The sequence below is a fragment of the Penicillium cosmopolitanum genome (genome assembly GCF_028827165.1).
Source record: "Penicillium cosmopolitanum strain IBT 29677 chromosome Unknown utg000012l:1.0-3308103.0:1.0-3310761.0, whole genome shotgun sequence".
Taxonomy (NCBI): Eukaryota; Fungi; Ascomycota; class Eurotiomycetes; order Eurotiales; family Aspergillaceae; genus Penicillium; species Penicillium cosmopolitanum.
Window position 1 is genome coordinate 1454586 of NW_026622682.1, and position 15792 is coordinate 1470377.

At 49.8% G+C, this 15792-nt stretch overlaps 4 protein-coding genes across 4 annotated transcripts; 2 read left to right on the forward strand and 2 right to left on the reverse strand.

The window, feature by feature from the left end:
* Positions 1–756: 756 nt before the first annotated feature.
* N7509_013285 (uncharacterized protein) lies at positions 757–2687 on the reverse strand (the record flags this gene model as incomplete). The annotated part of the gene is made up of 3 exons (XM_056637922.1): positions 757–932; positions 1195–1555; positions 1662–2687. 3 exons carry the CDS (start codon positions 2685–2687, stop codon positions 757–759), a joined length of 1563 nt encoding a protein of 520 aa, XP_056481429.1.
* A 1428-nt stretch (positions 2688–4115) lies between these two features.
* N7509_013286 (cardiolipin synthase) lies at positions 4116–4827 on the forward strand (the record flags this gene model as incomplete). Its single annotated transcript, XM_056637923.1, has 2 exons — positions 4116–4434; positions 4559–4827. Coding segments are annotated over 2 exons (588 nt in total), but the record flags the coding sequence as incomplete, so codon positions are not given.
* A 1890-nt stretch (positions 4828–6717) lies between these two features.
* atrF (ABC drug exporter AtrF) lies at positions 6718–11390 on the forward strand (the record flags this gene model as incomplete). The annotated part of the gene is given in 4 exon segments (XM_056637924.1): positions 6718–7939; positions 8005–8945; positions 8959–10940; positions 10958–11390. 4 exon segments carry the CDS (start codon positions 6718–6720, stop codon positions 11388–11390), a joined length of 4578 nt encoding a protein of 1525 aa, XP_056481431.1.
* A 377-nt stretch (positions 11391–11767) lies between these two features.
* N7509_013288 (uncharacterized protein) lies at positions 11768–15593 on the reverse strand (the record flags this gene model as incomplete). Its single annotated transcript, XM_056637925.1, is given in 5 exon segments — positions 11768–11959; positions 12053–12807; positions 12827–14280; positions 14363–15260; positions 15320–15593. 5 exon segments carry the CDS (start codon positions 15591–15593, stop codon positions 11768–11770), a joined length of 3573 nt encoding a protein of 1190 aa, XP_056481432.1.
* Between the last annotated feature and the right edge of the window lie 199 nt (positions 15594–15792).

The following is a 15792-nucleotide window of genomic DNA, read 5'->3' on the forward strand; positions in this document are numbered from 1 at the left end:
CTAATATACACGTAAGGATTTGAATTGAACTAAATTCCTGAACCTAAAAAATATGGGAACTGCAAGGTTACGCTTTTGGATTGAGATTTGGATTTGGATGTGGATTTGAATTCTGCAGGATCGGTGGGTGGGTGGATGAAAGAAAGGTTAAAGGTTAAATTTAGGTTAGTTATTCTTTGTCTTTGTTGAAAATGGATTTCGAGGCTTGGCGGTGTATGGTACCTGGCTGGGTATGGGTATGGGCATGGGCATGGAAATGAAGAAACTTGAAGTTGGGGATATGGTTAGTAGGAGTATTCCAAAGGTTCAGTTTGATATTGTATCATACTTGAGTGGGAATGTAGAGTTAAACTTGGATTTGGATTTAGATTTGCACCTCTAGTTGATTTTTACTAGGAAGGTGGATTGAAAGAAACTTGAACACGTGGATGGTGGTATTGGTTTGGGAGAGTAGTATGTTTGAGTTTCTGAATATGATTCATTCAGCAAGTCTTTTGAATTGACTATATATAAAAAAGAAAGAAAAAGAAACCGGGGGAAAAATCCAAAGGATATCTTAGCGACCTCGCTACGCTATGCACAAACTTGAAAATAAAAGAAAAGAAAAAGAAGAAAAAAAAAACAAGAAAAAAAAAAACAACCAATGCTAACCCCAAGCAACACTCCAATCACCCTCCAATCACCCTCCAATCACCCTCCAATCACCCTCCAATCACCCTCCAATCACCCTCCAATCACCCTCCAATCACCCTCCAATCACCCACTCTCCTTCAACCTCTCTTCCCAAAGCAACAGCAACGACGGCGTAAGCGGTCGATTAACCATATTCATGACGCGGGACGTCTCGCGCGAGTTCGAGTCCGAGTCGTCGTTCGAGGAACGCCCGTTCTCCGGAAGGGGAGGACCCGGACCAGTGAACTGTTCGGAGCATTCTGGAGCGAATGGTCTCAATTTCAACTCCTGGGCCAGTTTCGAATGGATAGGGCCACCACTCACCGGGGCCAGTAATTTTACTTTCATTCTCGTTTTTGTTTGCATTGTCGTCATCGTCGTCGTCATTGTCATTGTCCTCCAAAGTTCGTTTTGTAAGCGTAGTACTAGTGGCGGCAGTCGTAGCAGTAGCGGTCGTAGCAGTAGTACTAGTACCAGTACAGGTACTACTACTCATCTCATTATTCCCGACCTGACGCGCACGCGGCGAGACCATTGCCGAGCGCAGTGCGGATAGATTCATGATTGCTACGCCGTGACTTGGGCCTAGGGATACGTTGAGATTGTTGGATTGTGCTTCGACGCCGGTAATATTGGCCATGTTTGTCGTTGTTAGGGATGGGGGTGCGGCTGAGAAAGGTGCGAAGGGTGGTTGCTGTGTCGGGTTGCTTTGTAATTGGTATTTTTGTTGCACGTTCAAGATACCCTGCATGCCTTGCATTGTTTGGTTTTGGTTTTGGGTTCCCTGCATTCCCTGCATCGGGTTGAGCGAGCCATACTGGCCGGGATAAGGTTGTGGATATCCTTGACGTTCGGGGAGGTCGGTTTCTTTCGGTATTTCCATCTATGGTGCGAGTTGGTTAGCTTGTTAAGGTCTTTCTTCTTCGCTTATTCGCTTATATTTTCTTTCCAATCTGGTGCAAAGCACACGTTGGGGATGGGCCACATACCTTCCGACTGTATTTCCTTCCTGGCAAAGCAATGTAATCGTCAAAACTGCTTACAAGAGCAGCAAAATTGAAACCACGCTCCGTATCCAGCGGCTCAAACCGCTGTCCAACCTCCTTGTCGAAATCAACATCGCGACGTTTCGCTGGCCGGTAGGAAGGCAAGCTCAGCGACCAGTTGGGATAGTTACCCCACCAGGATTGTATGACGGGGTCAATATCGAGAGACAGCTTGACGCGAGACTTGAAAGACGGCTTCTGAATCAACATGACGAAAGTAAACTCGCGCGGCAGACCAGATCGCTGAAGATTATTCTCTTCAAGAGACCAAACGACTTCGCCGGCTTCGATATCGAACTGAGGACCTCGGGGGCTTTTCAGAGTGCGCGCTGAGCCTTGAATACGCATCATTTCGTAGCGACGGTAGCGACTATTCACACTACCGGAAGGGATCAGGTTAGCGCTTAGTGGAGCCTCGGAGATACCGATGGAGCCGGCGAGACTGAAAGTCCACTCCATCGTCTCGGGTGAAACGGTGCCGTAGATCAAGTGAGGTGCATGCATCAAGATCCGTGGGTTTTTAGGGCGGCGTTTGGGACTTGAAGTACCATCTGTCGCTAGTTGATCTGGTCCTTGGATGGAGGCACGAATTGTGGCGGATTTGAATCGGTGGGACAGAGTGTGAGGTGAATGAAATACAAAACTAAGAGCTAAGAAATCGACATGTTCGGCCTCGGGGTCGGAAACTGCTGAGCTAGAATAATAGCCATGTTGTAGTCGCTGGACATACACTGTGATGTATGCATCACCTGGAAGCTGCCGTTCGTAGATACTCTCTCGGTTGACTAGCAAACGGGGGTTGGATTTGTTCATGTCGGGTGGTTTGTCTTCTTCCTTTTCCTTCTCCTTCTCCTCCTCCTTTTCCTTGTCGGGGATGGTTGGTGGCGGTTGGGGCTGCGGTGGCTGTTTGGGAGGTGACGAAGTGAGATTCGTACCCCTCCCTCTGTTGATAGGTACTGATCCGTCCATATTGGGCAGTTTTCCAGTGGCCACGGTCGCTGTCCCCTCGTCCACAGGTTTGTTTGTTCTCCATCTGGTTTTTGAAGAATGAATGCAGCTTGCCATTCACAGCTGCATTTCCAAAAGAGTAAGTGCTTAAGTTAGTCAGAGTTAAAGAGTCAGAGATGTCGGCATTTCATAAATATGCTATCAAAATTTTGCCGCATCATCGGGATGATGTTAGCTATCAGGCGGGTTGTCATGTGTTACAGAGCAGTCAGATGAGTTAGACAGTGAACATGAACATGAACATGAACAGCCTGGGTGACTCATAGCTATGTCTGCCTGCTCTGCACGGGTGGGATCGGATATAATCCGTGGATCGAAGCCAAGAACCATGGCTAGAGAATGATCAGTACAGGTGAATCAGGGTAGCAGATGGAAAGAGTAGAGTTGGTGAAGTAGACGTATACAACGGACCGCGGTGCTTATTCTGCCAAGCACACCTTGGGGTCACTCACCGCCCCCGCATCATCCCCAGGACTAGCGGAACGGGTTAACAATTATCCGCGCCGATTTCGACATCAACTCCAGCAACTCGTCACGAGATCCATCAGATCTTCCAAGTGTTCGAGTGTATTGCATTCTCTCAGAAGACAGTCGAGGACTCGTCTAGGTGTCGTCTGCTGGGCCGTAAGCTTTTATTCTTCCCAGGCCTTCCGCTCCCACCAAATGTCTTGCAATCCCACTGACACTCATCATAGCACTACAGCTGTACTATATGACAGCCGATGTTTACATCTGTGGGGACCAACTTGACTCATTCGATTGTCTTTTCTGCCTGAGATAGGTCTCGTGCATACCCGGAAACAACTGGTTGGCACTGCTGCTTGCTGCATCTTCAACCCACCACCACCAGGGCATGCGTTGAATCGTACCCCGAAATTCAGCCAACTGCTTTTCTGTTTTCGTATTATCATATTGAGTTTACTCAGCTGACCGTCATATTTGTTTATTTCTTTTGTCTTGTACCACCATGTTGTCTGCAGGTGCTGCCCGTATGCTGCCCGTCCGAGCGTGCCAGGGGTCTCGGGTATTCTGCATTGGCAACCGGCTACCAATCCAACCCCAAGGGCAAGTGTCTCTGCGCATGGGTACACTGCATTCTAAATGCATTTCCACGTTGAATCGATCCCCGGGACTGGCCCTGTTTCAAACCAGGTAAGTCATGTCCCTATGGATTGGAGTATTTTCCCATCCTAACGTTGCGCTTCCAGGAACTTGCGACACCAAAGTCTCGTCTCAGCGAAGACGACCATTTGCGCGTCTAATAAAAGATGGACTGCATCGCAATCACCTAAAGATGAAAAAGAATCAGACTCGGAAAAGTCGGTCATTTCCCAAAAAAAAAAGAATTTGCGAAAGGGGAACCACTCCAGCTAACACTAGAGAAACAGGCCTCTTTCTACCACCAAACGCATCTTATCCAAGATCCCACTGGCCACTAAATCGCATGAAAATATCTACACCATTCCCAACATTCTCACCTTCTCGCGATTAGTTGCCGCGCCCGTGGTGGGGTATCTGCTCGTCCACGACTACCATGCAGCTGCGTTGTCACTATTTGCATATGCAGGTATCACGGACCTCGTCGATGGTTGGATTGCGCGGAAGTGGCAGCTGCAGACGGTAGTGGGGACGATTATTGACCCGATGGCCGATAAGCTGCTGATGACGATTGGCGTGGCCTGTTTGGCGGTGAACGGGTCACTTCCTGGTAAGTGAAGTGTTGTGTTGGTTGTTCGATGATTAGGGTTGCATCCAGGCTTGAGTCTACTGAAAATTGAGCTGGTGATGGGATTCTGAGATGATATGATGGGACGGAAGCTGATATTATACAGTATGGCTGGCTGTGATTATTCTTGGCCGTGATGTTGGCCTCGCCATCTCGGCAATCTATTACCGATGGATCTCTCTTCCGGAGCCCAAGACCATGGCCCGATACTGGGATTTCTCCCTGCCATCGGCGGAGGTCAAGCCTACAGAGATCTCCAAGATTAACACGGCGTTGCAACTGGTGTTGGTGGGTAGTGCGATTGCCCTGCCTGTGGTTCCGGAGACAATCATTACGGCCTGGCACTTGAGCGAGGCTATGACTGGATTCCAGTGAGTATTATTTCCCTCCCCGGCCCCCTTGCCTCTTTATTTCCCTCCCATTTATTCGTTTCCATTTTGCCGTGGATGTTCGGCTGCAGTGGCGGGTTTAGTCTGTTCTGGTGGTCAACCTAGCACATACGACCATAGGGTGTGGAGAACAGGGCTTCCCGTCCGCTCAGCCGTACTTAAGCCACACGCCGGCAGGTTAGTAGTATGGTGGGTGACCACATGCGAATCCCTGCTGTTGTATGTTTTTTTTTCGGTTTTTGTTTTTGTTTTCGCTTTGTTTTCGCATTCTTATCCTTTCCTTTTTTTTATCCTCATCCGTGCTGTGCTAATTTTCTAGATATCTGGTCGCCGGCACCACCCTCTGGTCCGGTCTGAGCTACGTCTTCTCCAACAACGCAGTGAAAATCCTCACCAAGGAAGAGATTCAAAAAAGAATTGCCCAGGCGGGCACCAAACGCAAGCCTTGAATGGACTTGCATCCTTAATTGAGTTGACCGGCATGCTCTCTGTATAGTAGACTTCTTGCATTGGAGCCAATGCTCCCGTTCCCTTTCCATCTAGCATTTTGTATTTTAACTTCGCATCTATCTGAAAAATTCTAGAATTCATTTACCTTTACAAACTTGAAGCATTTAATCTTCCATTTTCCAGTTTGGTAATGCTCCCCGCTGCAGGCTGCAAGCCCTGGAGCTGCATATTTATCCGGTCGGGCTGACGGGGCTCGAGTGTTGAACGTGCGTCAAGCATGTGCTTGGCCTAACGGTGTGATTTGACAGTGATTGGCTTATCTGCTAGTGGCAGGTGTATAAGTACGCTTGCCCCGTACTTGGTAGATGCACTAGTATACCAGTGGTACCTTGATATATATTTATAAGCTATGGATCCAGATAAAGTGAACACCAAGGTACTCCATACTCTATAATGTTATGCAATGCCTGGTTTACAGGATTAGTAACCTGTGGAGCTAAGCCAAGCGTACTCTTTCTGTTGATTAGAAATGTCGATCAACCTGTTTGCAGAATTTCTAAGCGGTGTGGGATGAAATCGGAGAGATCTCATGCAGAACCTTGACCTAAAGTCGCCGAGGATCAGGGCTGATTCATGAACTCTCCTCGGGCCCCGCGGACCAGTGGGGTACATTACTCTCAGAGTTCTTTCTTCCACCGGAATATATATTCCAAGGGGGGTTTTCCCGTATGAAAGGGCCCTAGAGTGGAGCACCCTTGACCAATCTGGTGCCCGACGAGGAATTCAAGATTCCGCAGAAGCTGCCACGGGGTGGTGGAAACTTTGAAGAACCAATAAAATCTATCGATTGGTTTCAATGCTGACCAGCAATCGGCTCCATGCCGGGATTAAATTCGTGGATGATGGTGGTATCTCCGGCCGAAAAATTTTGCAGATTGCGCTTAGACCCGCCACCGACAAATCCAGACGTTCTCAGCGACTCACCTTGACTCATGGTGGATATCCCCCCCACTATAGCTTCTCTTCGGATTTGGTGGTGGACTCCCTTTTTTTTTCCTGTCGAATTATGAGTCGTTATGAGTCGTTGCATTACCGATCATTGGGGCTATCTTTTCTTACAAATCCGATCTCTTCTTGGGTCCGGATTTAATGGCGTTTGCGTTTGCAATGGGAAAATAAGAGGCCGTTGTGTTAAAAACTCCCAACACGCCCATGCTCATGCTTAAACGGCTCTCTCCCCCTTCTCTCCACTCTTTCTGATCGTTGCTCTAACCTTTCTCACTCTCTTTTCTTTTTCCTTTTTCTTTTTGGGCAACAATTTCCCTACCAACTCTGTACATATACTCACAGACCCATCCCCAATACACTCCTAATATCTTCCTCTACTCAATCGAGGCTGGCGAGTAGTTTCTCTCTCACCGGCAAGATGGAAGACCATCGCGCCGTGGAGTCGCATCAGAGCTCCGCTCAGGAGTCTCAGCAATCTTATACCCAATCGTCCACTGTCAACGAGTCGTCAAATCACTACGAATCTACCGCCGCCGACGATGTTAAGCACGCCACCGAAGCCCCCATTGATCCTACTTCGACCGCGAGTTCAACCATCTCTTCCCATACTAGTGTCGAAGGCCGATGGGGAGAACAGGAGGGCGGAGACCCGGTCTCCCGCCGTGGTGCCCTGGAAGACCTGGAGGAAATGCGCCGGGAATTGACCCGTCTCAGCCTGCACCGTACCCGTTCGACTACCGCCAAAAGCATGAGCCGTCGCAAGTCTCGTGCCAGTCGCAAAGATGAGGAGAAGGCTCTGGATGGGGCCTCGTCTGATACCGAGGTCGATGCCGACTTCGATCTTAGCAGTTTCTTGGTGGGTGGTCATTTGGAACGCCGTACCACTGCTGGAGAACCGGCGAAGCAGATTGGCATTGTTTTCAAGAACTTGACTGTCAAGGGTGTTGAGACTGGCGCTTCGTTTGTGCGTACCCTCCCACATGCGGTGGTTGGCACTTTCGGACCTGATCTATATAACGTTATCTGCCGCTTCGCGCCAGTGTTGCGTGTTGGCAAGAAACCCCCCATTCGCGACCTGATTCATGATTTTAACGGCGCTGTTCGTGAGGGTGAGATGATGCTTGTTCTTGGTCGCCCTGGTGCTGGATGTACCACCTTCCTCAAGGCGATTGCGAACGATCGCGGTGCCTTTGCTGGTGTGGATGGTGAGGTCAGTTATGGTGGTATGTCGGCGGAGGACCAGAACCGTTATTTCCGTGGCGAAGTCAACTATAACCCGGAAGATGATCAGCATTTCCCTACGCTTACGGTCTGGCAGACCCTGAAGTTCTCGCTCATCAACAAGACTCGCAAGCATGATCGCGAAAGCATTCCCGTTATCATTGATGCCTTGCTGAAGATGTTCGGTATCAGCCACACCAAGAACACTCAAGTTGGTAACGAGTATGTTCGTGGTGTGTCTGGTGGTGAGCGAAAGCGTGTCAGTATTGCCGAGACTCTGGCCACCAAGTCCTCAGTCGTCTGTTGGGATAACTCGACCCGTGGTCTGGATGCCAGCACTGCCCTCGACTACGCCAAATCGCTGCGTATTATGACCGACGTCAGCAAGCGCACCACCTTTGTCACCCTCTACCAGGCCGGTGAGAGTATCTATGAACTCATGGACAAGGTAATGGTCATCGATGCGGGACGCATGCTTTACCAGGGTCCTGCGAACCAAGCACGACAATACTTCATCGACCTTGGATTCTACTGCCCGAGCAGTCAACTACTGCCGACTTCCTGACTTCCTTGTGCGACCCGAATGCTCGTCAATTCCAGCCTGGCTGCGAAGCCTCCACCCCGAAGACAGCCGAAGAGCTTGAGCAGGTGTTCAGGAATAGTAGCTCATTCAAGTACATCTCGGACGATGTTTCCAGCTATGAGAAGCGCCTCGAGGAGACGGAACAGGAAGATACCCGCCGCTTCCAGACAACTGTTGCTCAGTCAAAGAGTAAGACCGTGTCCAAAAAATCACCCTACACCGTCTCTCTGGCACGCCAGGTCTCGGCTTGTGTGAAGCGTGAGTTCTGGCTGCTTTGGGGCGACAAGACGTCGCTCTACACCAAGTACTTCATTATCATCTCCAACGGGCTTATTGTCTCGTCTCTGTTCTACGGAGAATCCATGGATACCAGTGGTGCTTTCTCACGAGGAGGCGCTGCCTTCTTTTCGATCCTTTTCCTCGGCTGGCTGCAATTGACTGAACTGATGCCCGCTGTCTCGGGCAGAGGTATCGTCGCCCGGCACAAAGACTACGCTTTCTACCGTCCCTCTGCCGTCTCGATCGCTCGAGTGGTGGTGGATTTCCCGGCTATCTTCTGCATGGTCGTTCCGTTCACTATCATCGTTTACTTCATGGCTGGCTTGGATGTTACCGCGTCCAAGTTCTTCATCTACTTCCTCTTCGTCTACACCACTACCTTCTGCATCACCTCGCTCTATCGGATGTTTGCCGCGCTCTCGCCCACTATCGATGACGCCGTTCGCTTTGCTGGTATTGCACTTAACCTTTTGATTCTCTTCGTTGGTTATGTCATTCCTAAGCAAACTCTGATCTCGGATTCGATTTGGTTCGGATGGCTCTTCTATGTCAACCCTGATCTCGTACGCTTACGAGGCAGTCTTGACTAATGAGTTCTCTGATCGTGTCATGCAATGTGCTCCTGAACAACTGGTTCCCCAGGGCCCCGGTGTCGATCCCAGATACCAAGGCTGTGCTTTGACTGGTTCTTCGGCAGGCAGCACTGTTGTGACAGGACAAGAATATCTGGCGGCAAACTTCCAGTTTACTCGCAGCCACCTCTGGCGCAACTTCGGTGTTGTCATTGCTTTCACTGTCCTCTATCTCCTGGTCACTATCTGGGCTGCTGAGTTCCTCTCCTTCGTTGGCGGAGGCGGGGGTGCCCTCGTTTTCAAGAAGTCCAAGCGTGCTAAGCAGGCCACTGCTCAAGCTGGAGAATCTAATGACGAGGAAAAGGTTGCCAACACAAACGATAATGCTGCCATTGCCCGCGGCGAGGCGACTTCCTCCTCCGACAATGCTGCCTTTAACCGATTGTCTTCGAGCGAGCGATGCTTCACTTGGTCTGATGTCGAGTATACGGTGCCCTACGGCAATGGAACTCGGAAGCTTCTCAATAACGTTAACGGATATGCCAAGCCTGGTGTTATGATTGCTCTGATGGGTGCCTCTGGTGCTGGTAAGACTACTCTGCTCAACACTCTTGCTCAACGACAAAAGATGGGCATTGTCAAGGGCGATATGCTTGTTGATGGACACCCCCTGGGAACCGATTTCCAGCGTGGAACCGGTTTCTGTGAGCAAATGGATTTACACGACAACACCTCGACCATTCGTGAAGCCTTTGAGTTTTCTGCCATCCTCCGACAGGACCGTGAGACTCCACGACAGGAGAAGATCGACTACGTCAACCGGATTATTGACCTTTTGGAGCTCAACGACATTCAGGACGCCATCATCGGATCTTTGAATGTCGAGCAGAAGAAGCGAGTCACCATTGGTGTCGAGCTGGCCGCCAAACCCAGTCTTCTTCTGTTCCTCGATGAGCCCACCAGTGGTCTCGACAGCCAAGCCGCCTATTCGATCGTTCGCTTCCTCAAGAAGTTGTCTCAGGCAGGCCAGGCTATTGTCTGCACTATTCACCAGCCCTCTTCTATGCTTATCCAGCAATTCGACATGATTCTTGCCCTCAACCCCGGTGGCAACACATTCTACTTCGGCCCCGTCGGCAAAGATGGCTCAGCAGTGATCAAGTACTTCGCTGATCGCGGGTTCAAGTGCCCACCGTCAAAGAACGTGGCTGAATTCGTCTTGGAAACAGCCGCAAAGGCAACCCAACGCGACGGCAAACAAGTCGACTGGAACGAAGAATGGCGCACCTCCAACGAAAACCGCGAAATGCTCGCAGAGATCGAACGCATCAAGACAGAACGCAGCAAACTCCCCGTCGAAGAGAGCGGTGGCTCGCAGCACGAATTCGCAGCACCAACCCCGGTCCAAATCGAGCTTCTCACCAAGCGCATGTTCATCCAGTACTGGCGCGATCCATCATACTACTACGGAAAGCTCTTCGTCAGCGTCATCATCGGTATCTTCAACGGTTTCACCTTCTACATGCTCCCAACCACCGTTGCCAGCATGCAAGACCGCATGTTCTCAACCTTCGTCATCATCCTCATCCCACCCATCGTCATGAATTCCGTCGTCCCCAAATTCTACATCAACCGCGCCCTCTGGGAAGCTCGTGAATACCCATCCCGCATCTACGGCTGGGTAGCCTTCTGCACAGCCAACGTCGTCTGCGAAATCCCCGCCGCCATCGTGACCGGCCTCGTTTACTGGCTACTGTGGTACTACCCTGTCGGTCTACCTACCGACTCTTCAACCGCAGGCTACGTCTTCCTCATGTCAATGCTATTCTTCCTCTTCCAAGCCTCATGGGGCCAATGGATTTGTGCCTTCGCACCCTCCTTCACCGTCATCTCCAACGTCCTCCCATTCTTCTTCGTCATGGTCAACTTGTTCAACGGTATCGTCCGCCCTTACGCCGATTACCCCGTCTTCTGGAAATACTGGATGTACTACGTCAACCCAGTCACCTGGTGGCTCCGCGGTGTTCTCTCCGCAATTCTCCCGCCGTCCAAATCGACTGCGCTGATCTCGAAGCCACCCACTTCAACCCACCACCCGGCTCAACCTGCCAGGAATACGCGGGCAACTTTGTCGATAACCTTGCGCAAGTCGGATACCTGGTCAACGGGTCCGCTACAGAGAACTGCCAGTACTGTCCCTACAAGACGGGTGCGGAGTACATGGCCAATCTGAACGTCCACGAAGATGACAAGTGGCGCTGCTTCGGCATTTTCTTAGCCTTTGTCATTATTAACTGGGCGCTTGTTTACTTCTTCATCTACACTGTTCGTGTTAGGGGATGGAGTTTCGGACTTGGATATCTGTTTGGTGGATTTGGATTGGCTATTGAATCCGTGAAGGGTCTTTTCAAGGGGAAGAAGGATGATTCGAAGTAATATCCTTAACCCTGATCCGAACTTTGTTCTTACTTTCTTTTTTTTTTTTCCTTTTTGTCTCTTTTTCATTCTTATATCCTCTCTTTTATTTTTCTCTGTCATCTATGCCCTACCTAATGTGCATTTACATGGAGCGTGTGTGTGCCATGCATGGTGTGCAGGGTTATTATCCTGCGTTTTGCATTATGGCTCGATTGAAGCGATTTGGTTGCTCAGATTTATTGAAAGGAGCGCCTAAAAGTACTAGTATATAATCTATCTAGATCCAATGAGATAGAAATTGAATTGTTCATATCGAATTCTGATTCTAACTTCCAATCCTAAATTCTAGGGTCGATCATGTCCCTTCAAATGTACTAAGTGTTGTATGTCAACCCTTAACCGTTACCCTGGAATAATTTACCTGTTCCGCAGTCCTCCTCCACGGCGGTTGTGAGTGGAGGAGGAGGAGGAGGAGGAGGAGGAGGAGGAGTTTTGCCCAAGTTCAACGGCTTCAATAACTCGAAACTGCAAAGCAATTCATCTGATACGCACATAACCCCACCCCAGTTGTCAAACTCCCCACAATACTGCAAATAGTTAGCCATAGATGCCACAGGTAAAGTTGTCCTAGTCACATAGGAATGTCACAAGACTCTTAGAGCAAGGGGGGTAGAGCTTACATTTGGGGCCGAGAAAATCGTCACTAAAACACGATCGTGCCAAAACTCATACCCATCTTCAACCACCATATGAGCCCGGCAAATCAGATCAATATCATGGCGCTGCAAAAAATTCATAATAACTTTCTTGCCAAAAAGGTAGCTCACGCCTCGATCATTAGGTTCCCAGTCCTCTTCCGTATCCGCTGGATCGCTCCAAAGGAGGTCGGCCAGTAGACCAGAATCTGACACATCGGTGGGACGGGCGATCTGGCGAATTTCCTCCAAATCGGTCAAAGAAGGTGATAGACCCCCATGCACGCAGAAAATCTTACTGGCGATAAGGGCAGCGATGGGCATGCAATTGAATACATTGACGAATTTCTTCCAAGTCTTGATGGTTGTTCTGCGCTTGCACTCATCGTAGAACCCGTAGATTCGGGTGATGCTGGCGCATTCGTGATTGCCGCGCAGAAGGAAAAAATTATCGGGATATCTCAGCTTATAACAAAGTAAAAGGAGAATGGTTTCAAGTCCGTTTTTACCGCGGTCCACGTAGTCGCCCAGGAAAAGGTAGTTAGTCGCGGGTGGGAAGCCACAGAGCTGGAATAGGCGGATTAGGTCAAAGAACTGGCCGTGGATATCACCGACCACCTTGACAGGTGCATTGAGATCTAAGAGCACGGGCTGCGAGAGAAATAATTCCCGAGAGGCGTTGCATATCAATTCGATTTCGCCGTCTTTAATGCAAGGGGGGGTTCTTCTTTGTCGAGTTACTGGCGAGGGCAAACTGACGTTTACGGCCCTTCTTGGTCGAAGTGTCGACAAGACCAAGGAGTCGTGAGATCATGTCATCCAGAATAGTGTTATCGATCATCTCCCCTTTCGATTTCGGGGCGTCCAAGGGTGGTCTGTGAACTGGTTCTACCGGTGTGCTGTCGACCAGAATAGACTCGAGGTTCTGCGCTGGACCAGGGATAGCTTCGGGCAGGTGGGTAGCGGGAGCATCAGAGACTCCACTAATCTCCCCTGAAAGCTGCATAGAAGTAATATCCTTATGGCCCACTGTAGAAGGATCACCATGTAATGGCGATGGTGGCGGACTTGTGCTGTCACTTTCTGGCGCATCTGCCACGGGCAGGAGTGAACTTGGTGACCGGCCTTCCGCTTGTACAGATTCTGATCGTATAGATTCCAAGGGCTTCTCACTACTTGACCCGATATGGCTGAGATTTTCACCGCCCTCTTGATGGGGTATTAATGCAGAATTGGCGTCCGACGGTCGATCGGTGTCAGATTTTGCCGAGATCTCTTGGAGTGTCTCATTGATTGGAACCACTGCTTTTTCGTCTGGGATGTCGTGCATAATATGCATATGACCGTCGACAGTATCATCTATTTTGACTTCTTGTTGAGATCGATCCATGGCCGGTGACGGATGAATTCGTCTGTTCGACAAATTTCGAAGCACTGGGTCATCGAAATCCGTATCTAGTTCCGGCCCAATCGTTGCGAACCCCCATTCGAATTGCCTCTCACTTTCTTGTGGGTTATTTATTCCAGTTGGAGGACCATGAACGAAGTTGCCCCATTCCTCTATTGGACCCGAGCTCGAGAGGTCGGGTAACGCCGCCGTAGTATATGTGTTGGCAAGGCCGCTCAGATGCTCCGAATCAGGACTGCTCAATTCACCACTCGGGTTGTTTTCTTCAATGCTGGGAGCCTCATTGACAGTATCGCTGTCATTATCCCGAAAGGTCAAGAGTGTAAATCTATCCGGATCGTTGTCTATGGTGCTCCTGTTGCGGGGTTTTGATGCTTGTGTGGTAGCGCTATCACCATCCGACGCTTCCGACCCTTCATCCTGATAGGGTGGTAGTGACTTTAAAGCAAGAAATCTCAAATGGCCAACAATATGTTCCATGATCGTGCCCCCTTGCGGAGTGTCGGTACAGCCACAGAATGGACATGACTCGAAAAGTGGGTCAACAGCTCGTGCATTCCTGCCAGCCAGCACACGTAGCTGGACTTCACTGAAAGCCCCCTGATGAGCCTGTCGCATATGCTCTATGTAGCCATCTCGCGTATCGAAAATCAACAGTCCGTGAGATTTTGAGTTGCAGCGCCAACGCAATGCATGGTCTTCCATATGCTTCAGCCATTGTTCATTGTGGCTGTATAGCTGATTTGGCGTGTCACATTCGTCAAAGAGGCAAACATATGCGTCCAAATCATTCTTGACATGAGCTCTAGGTTTTCTAGTCAGAATTTCCCCAGAGTAGATGAGAAAGAAAGGATGCCATTGGACATGACATGGCTGGCGGGACTTACTTCCACTTGGCATCATTCTGCATCTCTCGTGCTGGAATAGCATAAAAGCAGAACGGGCATGTTATTTCTCCGATTGCGTCGACGCAAAAATCCCAGTACGTACGCAAATCTTGTTTCAAATTCGCTTCTGCCTTCCTCTTCAAGCCATCAATGCTGGACGGTGATTGTTGGAATGCCAATTCGTCAGACAAATACTGGAGGTATAGTCTGTGCTCTTCCTCTCGTGTTTTTCGCATTTTTTTGTATCTCTGTCTCACTCGCCCAAGAGGTGCCACCGGGAATGGCAGCGCTTCGTGGCTGCTGAGTGCTATTGTCTTCACAACGGAAACTGTGGAAGGAGCAGATGCCTTTCTAAACTTTTCGACCGCTAGCGTGGTTGCGCTAAATCCCGTCTGTGATTTTTCTATGAGCTCAGCGGGAGCTGAAGGCAATTCTGACGGGATCTCTGGGTTGGAGACAGCCGTCTGTTGAGCTGCAGTCATCGGCGGTGGTGTTGCTTTCGGTAGAGGGGTTGCTGATGGGACTTTCAACGCACCATGGCTGAAACGAGATCTCTTATATAAAATTCTTTTTCGGCGAAGTATCATCGTGGAGACCATCCGACCCAGGATTTTCGCATCCATATTGCGGAATTTATCGCGAATATAATTTGCGAACACGACCTCCAGGCACGATTCCACATCGTTGCCCTCCTCATCCCGAATTGTAGATGCCATGGACACTTTGGCATTCTGCGTATCGCTGCTTGCTCTTCGAATCGTGTTTGAAAGTCTATGAAGGAGCGCTATTTGATCAGCAACGCCGCGCGTCAGCCGGGGTATCGCCTTTCTTTCGGGTTCGGGAACAGTCTCCAGTTCCGATGTTGGAGGTCTGTTGATTGACTCCAAAGCGTCAGACCCTACCATATAACTCAGTATGTTTCATTCGTCATCTCAGGGCGATATTCGTTTAACTGACAGGCTTCGACTTGATCCTCCAGTGTTTCCAGAAGCCCGGTAATCACATCATGCACCTCCTGTGCTTCCCTAAGACGGTGATCCAGCGAAGCGCGCCCTCCAACAAAAACGCCAATACTGGCAGTCCAGAGAGAAAATCTTGCAAGCTGGTCTTCCACTAGTGCCGTTTCCTGGGATGAGATTAATGCCGACTGCTGCAAGCATTTCTGGAAACGAGTGAGGCACTGGCCCGCCGCATCTGCAATCGATGGGACATGGTCAGGCTTTAGTGTCATGCTGATGACTGTGGCCTTCCGAAGAAAACAAAATTATGCATTCGATTGACCGAGGCCCAAATGATCAAATTATTGAGAAGGGAACGATGCAAGACTGGAACGAGAGGGGCAACGCCGGCCCGACCCACGTAAGCGGGGGGTCTTCATAGGGCATAGACCAGCATGGCGAATCACTCCCTCTCCAACCTCCCCCCACTTC